Source organism: Nerophis ophidion, linkage group LG01 (assembly GCF_033978795.1).
Source record: "Nerophis ophidion isolate RoL-2023_Sa linkage group LG01, RoL_Noph_v1.0, whole genome shotgun sequence".
Lineage (NCBI taxonomy): Eukaryota > Metazoa > Chordata > Actinopteri > Syngnathiformes > Syngnathidae > Nerophis > Nerophis ophidion.
This window is the reverse complement of record NC_084611.1, coordinates 32178735-32194844: the sequence shown is the minus strand read 5'-3', so window position 1 is coordinate 32194844 and position 16110 is coordinate 32178735. Positions and strand designations below refer to the sequence as shown.

The window sequence follows — 16110 nt, the reverse complement described above, 5'->3', positions numbered from 1 at the left end:
TTCACACACACAAGTGAATGCATGCATACTTGGTCAACAACCATACAGGTAACACTAAAGGTGGCCGCATAAACAACTTTGACACTGCTACAAATATGCGCCACAATGTGAACCCACATCAAACACGAATGACAAACACATTTCGGGAGAACATCCGCACCGTAACACAACATAAACACAACAGAACAAATACCTGGAACCCCCTTGCAGCACTAACTCTTTCGGGACGCTACAATACAACCCCGCCACCTCCTCAACCTCCTCATGCTCTCTCAGGGAGAGCATGTCCCAAATTCCAAGCTGCTGTTTTGAGACAGGTTAAAAAAAAATAATGCACTTTGTGACTTCAATAATAAATATGGCAGTGCCATGTTGGCACTTTTTTACCATAACTTGAGTTGATTTATTTTGGAAAACTTGTAATGATAAATGAGTTGTACTTGTATAGCGCTTTTCTACCTTCAAGGTATTCAAAGCGCTTTGACACTACTTCCACATTTACCCATTCATACACACATTCACACACTGATGGAGGGAGCTGCCATGCAAGGCGCTAACCAGCACCCATCAGGAGCAAGGGTGAAGTGTCTTGCTCAGGACCCAACGGACGTGATGAGGTTGGTACTAGGTGGGGATTGAACCAGGGACCCTCGGGTTGCGCACGGCCACTCTTCCACTGCGCCACGCTGTTTAATGCATCCAGCGGGGCATCACAACAAAATTAGGCATAATAATGTGTTAATTCCACGACTGTATGTATCGGTATCGGTTGATATCGAAATCGGTAGTTAAGAGTTGGACAATATCGGATATGGGCAAAAAAGCCATTATCGGAAATCTCTACAATTTAGTGTTGCCAAACAACCTATCCCCGGGTGCATGTCTTTGGAGGTGGGAGGAAGCCGGAATACCCGGAGGGAACCAACACAGTAAGGGAAAAACATTCAAACTCCGCACAGAAAGACCCCAAGCCAAGGGATCGAACCCAGGACCTTCGTATTGTGAGGCCCACGCACTAACAATCAATCCAAAATAGGGTCTCTACAAGACACGTCACAGTCAACATTCTCTCACATAAATATACACATAGCAAACTTTTTTTAATTACTTTCGATGTATTTTTGTACGACACATTTTAATAAGGGATAAGCGGTAGGAAATGGATGGATGGATGGATTAAAAATCAAGTAATAGGCTTTCAATATACCTTATAACTCAAATCACTGGTGTTGCCTTGGTGCAGCCGTGCAATGAGGTGGCGACTTGTCCAGGGTGTACCCCGCCCTCCGCCCGAATACAGCTGAGATGGACTCCAGCACCAAAAGGGACAAGCAGTAGAAAATGGATGGATGGATGCCTTGGTGCAGGCCTGTTACCTGCACCTGCGCAGAAGACCTCAGCAGAGAAGGCCACACGTCATCCACTGCCCTGTCGCTTTTGGAGTGCTTGGACGACATTACTACAGTCAAAATGAGGGCAAAACAACAATAGCAAATGTTACTGGATACCCATGAAGCAATATTAACAAATAGGTGATTACAAAATAAGGCCATATTGACGAACAAAATAGTTTTTACCGATCAATTTACGAGGGATCAATCCGGAAGTAGGGCGCTGAGGGTCGGAACTAAAACATTTGCCTTCACGCTGTGATTGGCCAGTCATAATCGGGAGCTGGACATTTGATAGGCGTTTGTAAATATGTACCGGTTGCGTGATTGGCCAGGTGCTCTTAGGGGCGGGTCATATACAACAAATTTGTCCAATATTCGCGTTCTGATTGGATGGCAAAGAAAGATGGAGCTGACGTCATCTATTCCAAATGGCTTGTTTGGAGGAAGTATGAAGAATGGCGATATTGTTTTATAAATGTCTGATGGTAACATAGAAATGTTTGTCAACATTATTATGCTCTAAGTAAACTTTTTTTTCTACATAACAGTCGATTCATGAAAATAAAAGCAACATTTTGTAATTGGCTTAATAATTTAAAATAATCAATTAAAAATATGATAGCCCTTAAATTGATTTTGTTATTGCAGAAATTTAAAGTGATTTAGATTAGCCTTGTTTTGACTTTTTGAATTTTGTATCTTATCTTTTTCTATTATTATTATTATTATTTATTGGTATTATTTGTATATTGTATTTGTATTTGCTTTAGTTTTCTTTCCTTTACATGTTTTGAGAAAGACAGTATTTGCTCAACCTGATGGATGTTTGAAATTGTTCAAATTTGTTGAAAGTGCCTTGGTTTTTGTGTACATTGAGAATATATTTAGTATGTACATTGATCAATAAAAAAATTCCATCCATCCATCCATTTCTACCGCTTATTCCCTTTGGGGTCGCGCGTGGCGCTGGTGCCTATCTCAGCTACAATCGGGCGAAAGGCGGGGTACACCCTGGACAAGTCGCCACTTCATCACAGCAATAAAAAAATTTAAAAATAAAATACAATTTTTTTTAAAATGTCCCGCAATGCCTCAACGGGTTTATTAAAACATTTCGGGACTTGCAGATTCCAAATACACAACAAAAGGTACCAGTAGTTAAGAAAAGTTAGCATATTTGGGGCCTAAAAAGGGGGGCTGAAGTTAAAGCTAAAAAAGTTAAAGTACCAATGATTGTCACACACACAGTAGGTGTGACAAAATTATTCTCTGCATTTGACACATCTTCCTTGATCACCCCCTGGGAGGTGAGGGGAGCAGTGAGCAGCAGCGGTGTCCGTGCCCGGGAATCATTTTTGGCTATTTAACCCCCAATTCCAACCCTTGATGCTGAGTGCCAAGCAGGGAGGTAATGTGTACCATTTTTTTATAGTCTTTGGTATGACTCGGCCGGGGTTTGAACTCACGACCTACCGATCTCAGGGCGGACACTCTAACCACTTGGGGCTAAATAGATTTCTGATGGGGTTACAGGCCCCCCTAACCCTGGCACAAATGAAGTAACAAGGCACAGAGGTAACAGCACACAAAGCAGGTACTGGACTTAGTCACAGGGAGGGGCCACAAATGAGGCCAAAATTAAAAAAAACAACAGTTACATTAACATCAATATTTTTAAATAACATAACTACTAGCAAAAGCACTTGACTGTTTAAATCGGGGGGTGTCAAACTCATTTTAGATGAGGGGCCACTCGGTGAAAAATCTACTCCATAGTGGGCTGGACTGGTAAAATCACGGCACGATAACTTAAAAATAAAGACAACTTCAAATATTTTTCTTTGTGAAGTGAATTATATTTATATAGCGCTTTTTCTCTAGTGACTCAAAGCACTTTTACACAGTGAACCCCAATATCTAAGTTAAACCAGTGTGGGTGGCACTGGGAGCAGGTGGGTAAAGTGTTTTGCTCAAGAACACAATGGCAGTAACTAGGATGGCGGAAGCGGGGATCGAACTTGGAACCCTCAAGTTGCTGGCACGGCCACTCTGCCAACCGAGCTTTACCACCCCTTTGTTTAAAGATTGAACAAGCACATTCTGAAAATGTACAAATTATAATGCTGCTGGGGTTAATAGTATTCTATCTTTACTTGTCATTATTTGTACTTTCTGAATTAAATGATGTGATATAATGTTCATTTGTCAACTCATTGGTGTTCATTTTCAATCTATCAAGATAAAAAAATAGAATCAAAATCAAATTACAGGATGTTATTCATGTTGTTTGATCATAAACATCATGTGGTTTATTTTTTTTTTTTACATATGTAGCATCATCGACAAAGATATAAAGAATTGTTATTGTGACATCTAGTGGACACATTTAGAACAGCTGTTTATTTCATTCAAAAATGTCGGTTTATTTTTATACTTAGCAAACTCATCCCGCGGGCCAGATAAAACCTGTTTGCAGGCCTGATCCAGCCCTCAGGCCGCGCGTTTGACACCCCTGGTTTAAATCATCACGCTAATGAACTGCGCTGGTCCACTTGTAGGTCCAGGTTCTTGCTGTTTCCTACATAGTTGACAGCGACAACCCACTGTCGCTTCCTCGCTAGCTAACTAGTGGCTAACATCCCTCCACAGTGCAAAGTCTCTTCTAAATCAGCAATTCTCGCCTCTGTCGCGGAAAATAAACTATGTTTCTTACAGGTAGTATTTGAAAGGTGAGCAGATCGATACAAATATTGACTGTGACAATAAAGTATAGTATCAGTTTATGGTCCATACTACAATGATTAGATTGATATTTTTTTTTACTGTCAATGTACACTATATTGCCAAAAGTATTTGGCCACCCATCCAAATGATGAGAATCAGGTGCCCTAATCACTTGGCCCGGCCACAGGTGTGTAAAATCAAGCACTTAGTCACAGAGACTGTTTCTACAAACATGTGTGAAAGAATGGGCCGCTCTCAGTGATTTCCAGCATGGAACTGTCATACGATGCCACCTGTGCAACAAATCCAGTCGTGAAATTTCCTCCCTCCTAAATATTCCAAAGTCAACTGTGGGCTTTATAATAAGAACATGGAAGAGTTTGGGAACAACAGCAACTCAGCCACCAAGTGGCAGGCCACGTAAACTGACAGAGAGAGGGGTCAGCATAGTGCAAATACTTTCGACACAGTCAGTTGCTACGGAGCTCCAAACTTCATGTGACCTTCCAATTAGCCCACGTACAGTACGCAGAGAGCTTTATGGAATGGGTTACCATGGCCGGGCAGCTGAATCTAAGCCATGCATCGCCAAGTCCAATGCAAAGCGTGGGATGCAGCGGTGTAAAGCACGTCGCCACTGGACGCTAGAGCAGTGGAGACGCCTTCTCTGGAGTGATGAATCACACTTTTTGATCTGGCAATCTGATGGACGAGTCCGGGTTTGGAGGTTGCCAGGAGAACGCTACATTTTGGACTGTATTGTGCCGAGTGTGAAATTTGGTGGAGGAGGAATTATGGTTTGGGGTTGTTTTACAGGAAGTGAGCTCAGCCCCTTAGTTCCAGTGAAAGGAACTTTGAATGCTCCAGGATACCAAAACATTTTGGACAAATCCATGCTCCCCACCTTTTTGGAGCGGGCCCCTTCTTCTTCCAACATGACTGTGCACCAGCGCACAAAGCAAGGTCCATAAAGACATGGATGACAGAGTCTGGTGTGGATGAACTTGAGTGGACTGCACAGAGTCCTGACCTGAACCCGATAGAACAGCTGTGGGATGAATTAGAACGGAGACTGAGAGCCAGGCCTTCTCGACCAACATCGATGTTGGAAGAATTGTCGAAAATTCCTATAAACACATTCTGCAACCTTGTGGACAGCCTTCCCAGAAGAGTTGAAGTTGTGATAGCTGCAAAATGTGGACCGACATCATATTAAACCCTATGGGTTATTATTATTATTATTTTTTTTTTCAATTTGTCGCACTTTTATTATTATTTTTATTTTGCAATGTGTAACTTTTTATTCAACCTCTTTTGCACTATCTTGTTTAGCTCATTCATTGTTTGTGTTCTTTGTTCGTTTTTTTTTTGCTCTACGCTTTTTAACTTGTAAAGCACTTTGGTTCAATTAAAAAATTGTTGTAAATGTGCTATATAAATAAAGTTGCCTTGACTTGACTTGCCATGGGTTAGGAATGGGATGGCACTTCAAGTTCATATGTGAGTCAAGGCAGGTGGCCAAATACTTTTGGCAGTATAGCGTATATCGCTCTATAGATTTTAAGCCATTTCTTCCCTACTGTTAGAATCTCTTAAAAGTCAGGGGACCTTTTAACATTATCATCTTTGGGTTTCTATGATATGCTGTGATGCATTTCCAGCATGACTTCAAGAGATTCCATCCGCTGCTGATTAAAGAGTCCTCGAACGCCACACGCCGTCAACTACAGTGTCTGTTGCAGTGCGGCAAACCACATGAATATTTCCCGCTCTTTCCTCACGTGGGCTATTTCCCGTTCGGCGTGGGTATCTCGCCGGTTTATTATCGAACTCGACAGGGCAGTTGAGAGTATCTCATCTAAAAAAAAAAAAAAAAAAAAGGATGACTCAAAAGTCCAAATCCACGTTTGGACTGGAGCGGTTACATAAGCCGCAGCGGCGTGCACGTCAGCCAGCGGCGAGGGCGCGGGTATGTGAGGCTAAGAAAGTGACCTCTCAACTTTTCCGAGACGCTAAAAGAGTCTTTGAAATTCTCACTGAACAATTTGGTCAGCTGTGTCTTGTTTCCATGGTTACAGTCAGCGAGCATATAAGGATTTCCAGGAAACAGACCTCATTCGCTAGTGAGCCTCATTGTAGGTTTCATCACAGTCTGCACAGGTGGATGTTGTCCTTCAGCAGACATGAGGTCATCTTTGTGGCGTTCTTTTGCCCCTCTTGGAGCGCCAAATGGCATTTAGAAACAGAAACAGTAGTCCTGAGTTCAATCCCAGGCTCGGGATCTTTCTGTGTGGAGTTTGCATGTTTTCCCCGTGACTGCGTGGGTTCCCTCCGGGTATTCCGGCTTCCTCCCACCTTCAAAAACATGCACCTGGGGATAGGTCGATTGGCAACACTAAATTGGCCCTAGTGTGTGAATGTGAGTGTGAATGTTGTCTATCAGTGTTGGCCCTGCGATGAGGCAGCCTTCCGCCCGAATGCAGCTGAGATAGGCTCCAGCATCCCCCATGACCCCACAAGGGACAAGCGGTAGGAAATGGATGGATCTGCATAAACATTCATAAAAACAGTACAGCTAAGTGACGGAATACAGAGCAAAGTAAACTAATGGACTGATTTTGATCCTTCAATAAACACAAAGTGTCCCCTTTCTTCTTGCAAAATGCACTTTATTAAATAAATAAATAATGCACCTTTTTTTCGATTGTACACAATAAGTTATGACTGGACATTTTCAACCAGGGCAGTAATGGCTCTTTTAAAATCCTCTTATCTCTCATGTCATGAAAAGAGAAGATATCACAGTTTTTACAAGCTAGTGTGATATTACAAACCTCCCACACTCGCACTTATTTATATATTTGTAAAAAAAAAACACACACAAAAAAAAAGCAGTTAAACCTTGCCACACACACACACACACACACACACACACACACACACACACACACACATTTGTGCTGTACATGATTTACAATATTGACAGTCTCGCACATTTTTTCAAGCCGGTGCCAGCCCGGCTTTGTTCTTTCCAAAAACATCCTCTCTGGATCGTACCAAAATCCAATAAATTGTCTCTCTTCCGAACGTCTTCCTTCCATCCTCAAGTTGTGGTTCCATCTCTTCAACACTACGTGACTTTTCTTCCCTTTCCGTCGTCCCATACAAAAAAAAAATTCCACTTGCACGGATCGGTTGCGGCTAGATTAGATAGATAGTCGTTTAGCTGCCGCGCTGCAGCAGCATGTTGAGGGAGTAAAGCACGCGCTCGCTCAGGTCCGCAGGGCAGCCGGACGCCAGCAAGGAGCTGACCTTGAAGGTTTTGGACACGCGCTCCTCGTTGATGTAGGTCAGCATGTACTCGTCCTTCTGGGAGCACAGAATGATCTTGGTGTGGTCGTGATAAAAGTTGACCTTTCGGGTGAGAAGAAAAGACGATTTATATAAGATGTTCATGTTTCCCAATCCCCAGTTTTCTTGAATGCAACACTTTATGTTCAATATGTTATGCATAAAATAAAAACGTGTTTGCCCAAAGGTATATAACAATAATAATAAAATGGTGTTTCAGGGAATGAGAGTTTTATTAATGATTCTTAAGAAAATAAAAATCTGAATAATGATTGCGATTCGAATGTGAAAAACCCAAGTTTTTCAATGTGTCACCAGCACAATCAATTTCTGGTTTTCTTGAATGCAAGATATGTCATGCAAAACCGTAATCATTTTCAAATTGTATCTGATTTTAACAAAAATAGCTGTATCCAGATTGGACAATTAAGGCGATATTTCCTAATTCTGAGTGTTCCTGAATGCACCACATGAATTAGTCAAATGGTATTATGTATGCACATATTCAATTTGTTAGCAAATTGTATTTAAAACAAGGGAGAAAGCAATTATGAGGTCGGATTTAGCAAACTTAATTTGGATATTTCCTAACTCCCAGTTTTCGTGAATGCACCACAAGCTGTATCATCCAAAACATGAATAATCTCTATCAAATGTCTCATTTTCACAAAATGATCTGTACTGTGGGCAGCGTAGGAAGTTATTTCAAAGTCAAGGGTGATATTTTCATAATTCTGAGCTTCCCTGAAAGCACCACATGATAATGAGCCAAGTGTTATTGGACTTCAAAAGTGTACGCATCAATTCAATTTAGCTTGTACATTTGCCAGCAATTTCAATTTGTTAGGGGAAAAAAAGCCTTATGTCGGATTTTGCCAACTTCAACTGGATATTTGCTAATTCCCAGTTTTCCTGAATGCATGTTAATAATCTCTATTATACTTATCAGATTTTGACCAAATATGTTATCTGTAAACAGTATCAGAAGTGTGTTTTTTTTCAGTTCTCATCTAGTGTGGACATCGGGCAAACGTCAAGAGGAATGTTTCCTAATTCTGAGTTTTCTTGAATGCAACATATGATAATTGTGTCAAATGTTCTCAGAATTGAACAAAATGCACTGTGCGTACGCACAAATATAATTTGGTCCTGATCCATATTATACATTTTCCAGCCATTTAAACTCAACACAGGACAACCTTAAGCTTCAATTCCCAGTTGATATGAATGCACCACTGTACAAGTCAGACATTTTGTGCGAGTGATATTATCAAATGTTATCTGAAACAAATGTGATCTAAATTGCACAGTACAGTTTTACACAAAACATGCTATTCATAATGATATCTGTTTTGTGCGTATGATCTTCTAGAAAGAGGTTAAAAAGTTAGAATTTTTCCCAGATTGATCCAAGTGTAAAACAATGTGCTCTATTCAATTTTCCACTCAGATACAAAAGGAAGTTTATATTTGGAAGCTAATAGTTTTGTTGAGAAGCTATATTGCAAGGTGGGATACACTGTGGTCGTCTACAACAATTTTATTGCGTTCCTTTCTTCCTCCTGTTGCTCATTTGAGCATGCCCAGCAACCACCTGTGAGTGTTTGTTTACCTGGAAAGTGCCGTCGTTAAAGAGCATCATGAGGGCGCGGTCCGACTTGAGCCACTGCAGCAAATGGAGTCTGGGCATGTGTGCATCATCCGTCATGGTGCCTAGGTCCCCGCCCTGAGAACACAAAAGCACATTTAGCCTCTGACATGCCGTGACACGGTTTCAATCTAAGAGGGGCGAGGAAGGAACGCTAGAATGAGAGAACGTACATCCATGAGGTTCTCCTCCATGTAGTGCGAGAAGTACTTGAGCACGGTCACTTGGCCCACAAAGTGTTCCGGAACCTCGCAGGTGGGGAAGACAGAGCACTGGCCTAGCTCTGCATAATAGTGGATGGTCCTGATGATAAAAGACAGGGAAAGGCTTAGAAGCGGGTTGGCACTGGCGACGTTTGCATAGCAAAGCAGGCTGGGACAAGCCGTGGTGTGAAAAGGGGAGAGAAAGAGAGCGAGAGACACGTACTTTCTGTCTGGCAGGAGGCTCATGTGAGTGCCATTGTTGAAGAGAACGCCCACGGTGTGATCAGACAACTGGTATCCAAAGCCGTACTTGTTGGAGTAGTCCACCCACTTGGTCACCCACTGGAGGCCGGAGATGTTTGCGCTCTGCGGAATGCTGTCGGCTGTAAAGAGGAACACGGGAAGTAGAGATTAGGACTCATATCTGGACTAACAAGAGTTGCACTAAAATCTGAAAGATGTGTGATGACTAATCAGATTAATCACACTTTTCTATTGTGATTAATCACAGTAAATTACTCGCTTGCATTATTTCAAAGATATTTAAAAAAGACCCCAATATTTTAACTTGAATGCAATTTTATTTTCAGTGTCTCCCGGGAACATTTTCAAATATATCTTACTTATTTGTTCAAAACTTGTTTCATCTAAAGGTTTATTTTCAAGTGAAATTTGTGACAGTTCTCACTCATCTTTGCACTAGCGTAAGCATTGACTTGCTGTCGCCATATTTGTCAACCTTGAGACCTTCGAATTCTGGAGATGGGGGATGGGGGGTGGTAGTAGCGGGGGTGTATATTGTAGCATTCCGGAAGAGTTAGTGCTACAAGGGGTTCTGGGCATTTTTTCTGTTGTGTTACGGAGCGGATGTTCTCCCGAAATGTGTTCGTCATTCTTGTTTGGTGTGGGTTCACAGTGTGGCGCATATTTGTAACAGTGTTAAAGATGTTTATACAGCCACCCTCAGTGTGACCTTTATGGCTGTTGACCAAGTATGCATGCATTCACTTGTGTGTGTGTGTATGTAAAAGCCGCATATATTATTTGACTGGGCTGACACGCTGTATGCATGGAGGAAAAGTAGACGTGACGACAGGTAGCAGAGGATGCTAAATGCAGTGCCTTTAAGGCACGCCCTCAATATAGTTACCCGGGTGGAAATTGGGAGAAAGTCGGGAGAATGGTTGCCAAGGGAGATTTTCGGGAGTGGCACTGAAATTTGGGAGTCTCACGGAAAAATCGGGAGGGCAGGCAAGTAATGCTGTCACCTTTCTGGTAATCACCCGCAGCCAAAGTAAAGGAGCATGGTGAATAATCTGTGTTTCTACAGGATGAACGCAATATTTTTTGTAAAAAATCGCATTGGTAAATTCATTAACTTGGGACAGCCAATTGACTAACAACATAAACAAAACACATATCTGTTGTTGATAATACAAGAACCAGTACACCTGCAGTTGTTTTTGATCATGTCATTATTATTAACCAATGTATATTGCAGGTTCCATCCATCCTATCCATTTTCTACCGCTTTTCCCGTTCGGGGTCGCTGGAGCCTATCTCAGCTGCATTCGGGCGGAAGGCGGTGTACACCATGACAGACAGACAACATGCACACTAAGGCCAATTTAGTGTTGCCAATTAACCTATCCCCAGGTGCATGTCTTTGGAGGTGGTTTTATGTATTTATTTATATGTATATAATATTGAAAAATATTGTATTAATACTACTGTATATGCAAAGGCTGCAATGAGATGGCTGCTTGTCCAGGGTGTATGCCACCTTCCGCCCGAATGCAGCTCAGATAGGCTCCAACACCCCCCGTGACCCCAAAAGGGACAAGTGGTAGAAAATGGATGAATGGATGTATATGCAAATGTTTTTTTTATACATATTAATTCATATCTCCTAATTTATAGCCTTAAGATGAGTAAGTCACCAGTGCACAAGCGCCTTAAACATGTATATTCGGTGGAGGTAATAGACTCACCTTTAGGCATGCTCTCCATGCATCTCCTCAATACGCCGGCAACAGTGTCGGCAACGCTCCCTGTGGTGTTGTATTCCAAACCTTGAAGGATAGGATATAAGGTAAGCATCACCATGTTTTTGTTGTAAAAAAGGAAATAAAAAAGAGCTCATGTTGTCACAGATGTCATCACACCAGATAGTCCAGGTGTACCTAATAAAGTGCCCAGTGTGTGCATGTGACGTTTCAACTTACACTCGCTACTGCTGCTGCAGCTCCCTAGACTCCCCCTGACGATCAGGCGGATGGTATCTGGCGTCGTCGTCGTAGTCGTAGTGTACCGGCTCTCTGTTGCCAGGGTAACAGGGGTTTGGGCAGATGGCGGAAGTAGACTTCCATTCTGAGGTGGGAAGAAGTGACGTACAGAAGGGTTTGAAACGTGCAATGACGGCCCGCTCGTCCCCTCCCACTGTGACTCAGCGGCCGTCGACGCATATTGGTCGAAAATAAACTGGCTTTTGAACATTTGATTGCATATTCACGATGACGCTCCTCGGTGAGCGTTTGTTGTTTAGTTCATATTAAAATGCAGCTAGTACAGTCAGTCCTTTGAAAGAATTAAAGACACCACGTACTATAACAGCTTCACTTCTAACAGCTGCACACAAAGGGGAGACCTTTGTTGAAACATGCACCCCTGTTCTGTTGCCTGTGCTATTACAGTGGTACCTCAACTAAAGAGTGTCTTGAGATAAGAGCTGTGTCTCAACTAAATATTTGAGTTAAAAGCATTCTCGCCAATTGTCTGTGAACCATGAAAGATTCGCCCAAAACATCTGGGCTTACTAGCTAGCATTAGCTTGTAGCTAGAGATCGACATCCCTCTGTTGTTCCAATCATGGGAAGGAAGAAAGAGTATGAAAGGCAGTGAAGAGAAGAGGAAATAGATGATATTAATTGATTTAAAGTAAGAAATAATCAAAAATATGACAGCGCGTTGCCAATTTGGCGACGCAACTGAAGCCTATCACTGCTATTCTGCACCACACTGAAGCAGAATGAGTCTAATGCCAGCCAGGAATCTTTAAACAACCAACGGCGAACATTTATCCATGAAAATATGGAAAAGCTGCAGATGGTGTGTTTGACAGAGAAGTAACTTGACAGAGATACAGTATTAGTCCACTCTCCTATTGAAATGCGGTACATTATTATTAATCTACTTTATAAAACTACTGTGGCTGTTTGTCCTACTTTCTATTGCAGGGGTTCTCACACTGTGGTACGTGTGCCACTATCCAGTGGTCTGTAAATATTGTGCAGTGCAGTTTGTTTAATGTTACAGTGGCCGAAAATATGAAATATATTTGTTAAATAAAATGTCTGCCTCGTTTTTAATGTATACTTAGATCTATTACGCTACTGTACTTTAATGCTGGCCATTCTGGTAGTACTTGTAGAGCCACATTTCTTCTATGGTGGTACTTGGTGAAAAATGTTTAAGAACAACTGTTCTCATGTATGGTTTTATACAATATTTTTTTATCTAAAAGTTTGTTGTTCTTGTATTTATTTTCTAAAATGGTGCCGTTTTTTGGTGAACTAAGCACCAATTACATGGATTTCAATTAATTTCAATGGGAGATGTTGACTTGAGATACAAGTGCTTTGATTTAAGAGCCCTTTCACAGACTCTGTTAAGCTCGTAAATTGATGTACTACTGTACTTTTCTTACAATCACACCAAATAGGGGCGCCGTTATTAAACCCTCTAAGTCGGATAGACTTAAAATTTCTCACACAGCGCAACTGCAAAATTTGGGACTGACAAGCTCATATGTGTATAATTTCAACAAGAACGCATGGCCGCCATCAAGCAAATTCCATTAGCCACTAACATGAGGATCTATGTATTACATGCATGCAAGCATAGGACTGTTCGTCAACGTCATCCTTAATTCAGTCGTACCTCTGCCATCTTTTTGCTCTGCTGCTGGCTGATGACAGTTCTCTCCAGGTCGTGCTGCAGTTTGTAGATCTCCTCCTCCTCTTTGGTTAACTTATCTGTCAAACGCAAGGTGGAAATAAGCAAGGCTAAACTAGACCGAAATACTTATATTCGAGGTGAGGAAAGGCTGAACCAGTAAGTCCGACTTACTCAGAGTCTCGTAGTATTTGACTTTATCCCGCCTTCCTCCGAAGAGTGCCGCTGCTGCTTTCTTGAAGAAGCTCTTAGCGGGACTCGAGACGTGGAAATCGGGCGCTGAGTGGCAACAGCTCGCTGACAAACGCTCTGGACTGAAGCCCTATCGGGAGAAGCATGAAATAGGTGAGCTGGTGGGAAGAGAGAGAGATGCTCTACTTCCACACGGTGATGTTTACCTGCGTGAAGAAGTCGTGTCTCAAGATGTGGTCCAGGTTGGGTCTTTCATCTGGGATCTTGGCGAGCAGGCCGGCGATTAACTGCTTGGCCTGCGGTGAGAGCGAGGAGGGCAGCGAGTAACGAGCTTCCCGGATGCACCTATACGTCTCCTTCAGGTTGGTGGTTTCGAACGGGGGTCTCCCCAAAAGCATAGTGTACCTGAAGGAGGGTAAAAATCACAGGTGAGGCTCAGTAGACCGAGCGGCAAACAACCATCATGTATTCCGCGAGACATACTTTTTGAAAAATATGCTATGCTACTCATTTTTTATACGTCACGATACAATACCTACACATTTTGTATCTTCATATGTTACCATTGTGATAGCTAGCGTTAACTTGTGCTATGAATCCTATCTGAATACCATTAATCATAAAAAATGTGTTACATCATTCTTTTTTCATTTGCCAAATTTTGACCACAAAAACACAAAGTAGCCATCCTGACATTAACAAAACTGTTAAAACCAAATATATCGTAGTGGAACGTCTAACACGAGAAAGTCCGTCAACCACATAGAAAATAGAAGCTAAGCTAAAACTTGCTATTATGTCAAAACGGATATATATTACATAACTGTACGTAGTGGAGAACTTTGTGGACCACACCTTCATAAACTCTTGCAAAAAACATCTGATTACGCTGTCAAAATTAAATAATGAATACCATTTTTGCCTATGTTGAAATCTGCAGCACTGTTACAAAGACGCAAAACTAGAAAAACATGTTTTAAAAAGTCGAACTTGTGTTCAGGGAACTAAATTAGGAACAATAACAAATCCACGGGATGTAATTCCTCTGCACAGGACAACACCACTCCACTTAATGAACATTGTATGCGATCAATTTATCACAACTGCAATGCAAACTTGTATGTCAAACATTTGTGTAATGTATTTGTACTTGTTATATTATTACTATTATATAATAGCGAAATACTGGGGATGTGATTCCTAAAACTTACGATTCAATTTTCAATTCAACATGATTTAAACAGATTCTTGCAATATATTATTTGGCATAAAAATTATAGTAATACCTTTTTAAAACAGGTTACAAAACCTTCTCTTGCTGATGTATGATGCATACGCACAACAAGTAAGTGTGAATTTGGCTTTAAAAAACATTGCTAAAATTGTTTAGGATCGGAATAAATAGGGTTGTGATTTGAATGGGAATACATTTGAGCATAAATACAAAATATAAACTTACTGTATCTACTTCCCTGACAGTTTTACCTTCTATTGTAAATATTGTAATGAGCACCCTGTAGTTACAATACATTAGATTTTCAGTTTCCGCGCCACACTTGAAATCTCAACAGGGCCAATTTACGTAATTTTCCTGAATTTGGAGGACGCTATGCTGCCCACACAAAAATCAATGGAGCAGAGCTTGCTGGAACCGAAGTGTTACTTTGAACAACCTATGGTACATGTACAGTGTGCGAGGGGTTTTTGTGTTATCCATTCATGCTGTAGTCTCTAAATGTTTCGTATCGCCAATCGTTAAAAGCAGAAAGGTCTTCACAGATTTAGAATATGTTTACTCACATTACACAGCCGAGAGCCCAGATGTCTGATTCACATCCATGACCCTGCTTGTTCAACACCTCGGGGGAAAGATAGTTGGGAGTCCCGCAGATCGTCTTCCTCCTGTTCCCTTCCGGCTCCAACTTGGCTGCCAAACCAAAGTCGCCGACCTTCAGCTCCATTGACTCGCTTACAAAAAAATTACCTGTGGAGGAAAAACAGATGAGAAAGGGATTGGACATCAAAGCATGAAAGATAAATGGGTTGTGCTTTTCTACCTTCAAGGTACTCAAAGCACTTTGACATTATTTCCACATATACCCATTCACACACACATTTACACAATGATGGAGGGAGCTGCCATGCAAGGCGCTAACCGGCACCCATCAGGAGCAAGGGTGAAGTGTCTTGCTCCAGGACACAACGGATGTGACGAGGTTGGTACTAGGTGGGGATTGAACCAGGGAACCTCGGGTTGCACACGGCCACTCTCCCACTGCGCCACGCCGTTCCCAATAAATGAATGCTGCACAAAAAATTCTGTCTCCCTTTTCCTTTGTTATGGGGCTTACCAAGTTTTAGGTCTCTGTGCAGGATCTCTTGTTCGTGCAGGTACTTCAGTCCTGAGACGATCTGTCTTAGGTAGTAGCGGACCTCAGGTTCAGTGAGCACCTTTCGAGCCTTCAAGATGTGTGCTAAGGACTGCACAAAACACAAAATATAAGAATAAATTATTCACATGAAACTTAAATGATCCCTACTCATAAGAAGGTCATGCTGCCCTACTTTTCTGCTGCAGTATTCCAACAGGATGTAGATATTCTCCTTGTCCTCAAAATGGTGATAAAAGTGCACTATGTGTTTG

The 16110-nt window shown here is 41.7% G+C and overlaps 1 protein-coding gene across 1 annotated transcript in view; it reads right to left on the bottom strand.

Moving 5' to 3' along the window:
* Nucleotides 1–6766: 6766 nt before the first annotated feature.
* The window catches only part of plk2b (polo-like kinase 2b (Drosophila)), a 9859-nt gene continuing 515 nt past the window's right edge, over nucleotides 6767–16110 (bottom strand). The window contains exons 3-14 of the mRNA XM_061900853.1: nucleotides 16032–16110; nucleotides 15818–15947; nucleotides 15267–15450; nucleotides 13673–13871; nucleotides 13449–13596; nucleotides 13260–13354; nucleotides 11546–11690; nucleotides 11312–11392; nucleotides 9544–9703; nucleotides 9291–9420; nucleotides 9082–9195; nucleotides 6767–7532 (exon numbers count right to left, since the gene is read on the bottom strand). The exon at nucleotides 16032–16110 is cut by the window's right edge and continues 38 nt beyond it. Of these exons, the coding sequence (XP_061756837.1) occupies nucleotides 7341–7532; nucleotides 9082–9195; nucleotides 9291–9420; nucleotides 9544–9703; nucleotides 11312–11392; nucleotides 11546–11690; nucleotides 13260–13354; nucleotides 13449–13596; nucleotides 13673–13871; nucleotides 15267–15450; nucleotides 15818–15947; nucleotides 16032–16110 (1657 nt within the window). The 3' untranslated portion in view covers nucleotides 6767–7340. The remainder of the gene's footprint in view (nucleotides 7533–9081; nucleotides 9196–9290; nucleotides 9421–9543; nucleotides 9704–11311; nucleotides 11393–11545; nucleotides 11691–13259; nucleotides 13355–13448; nucleotides 13597–13672; nucleotides 13872–15266; nucleotides 15451–15817; nucleotides 15948–16031) is intronic.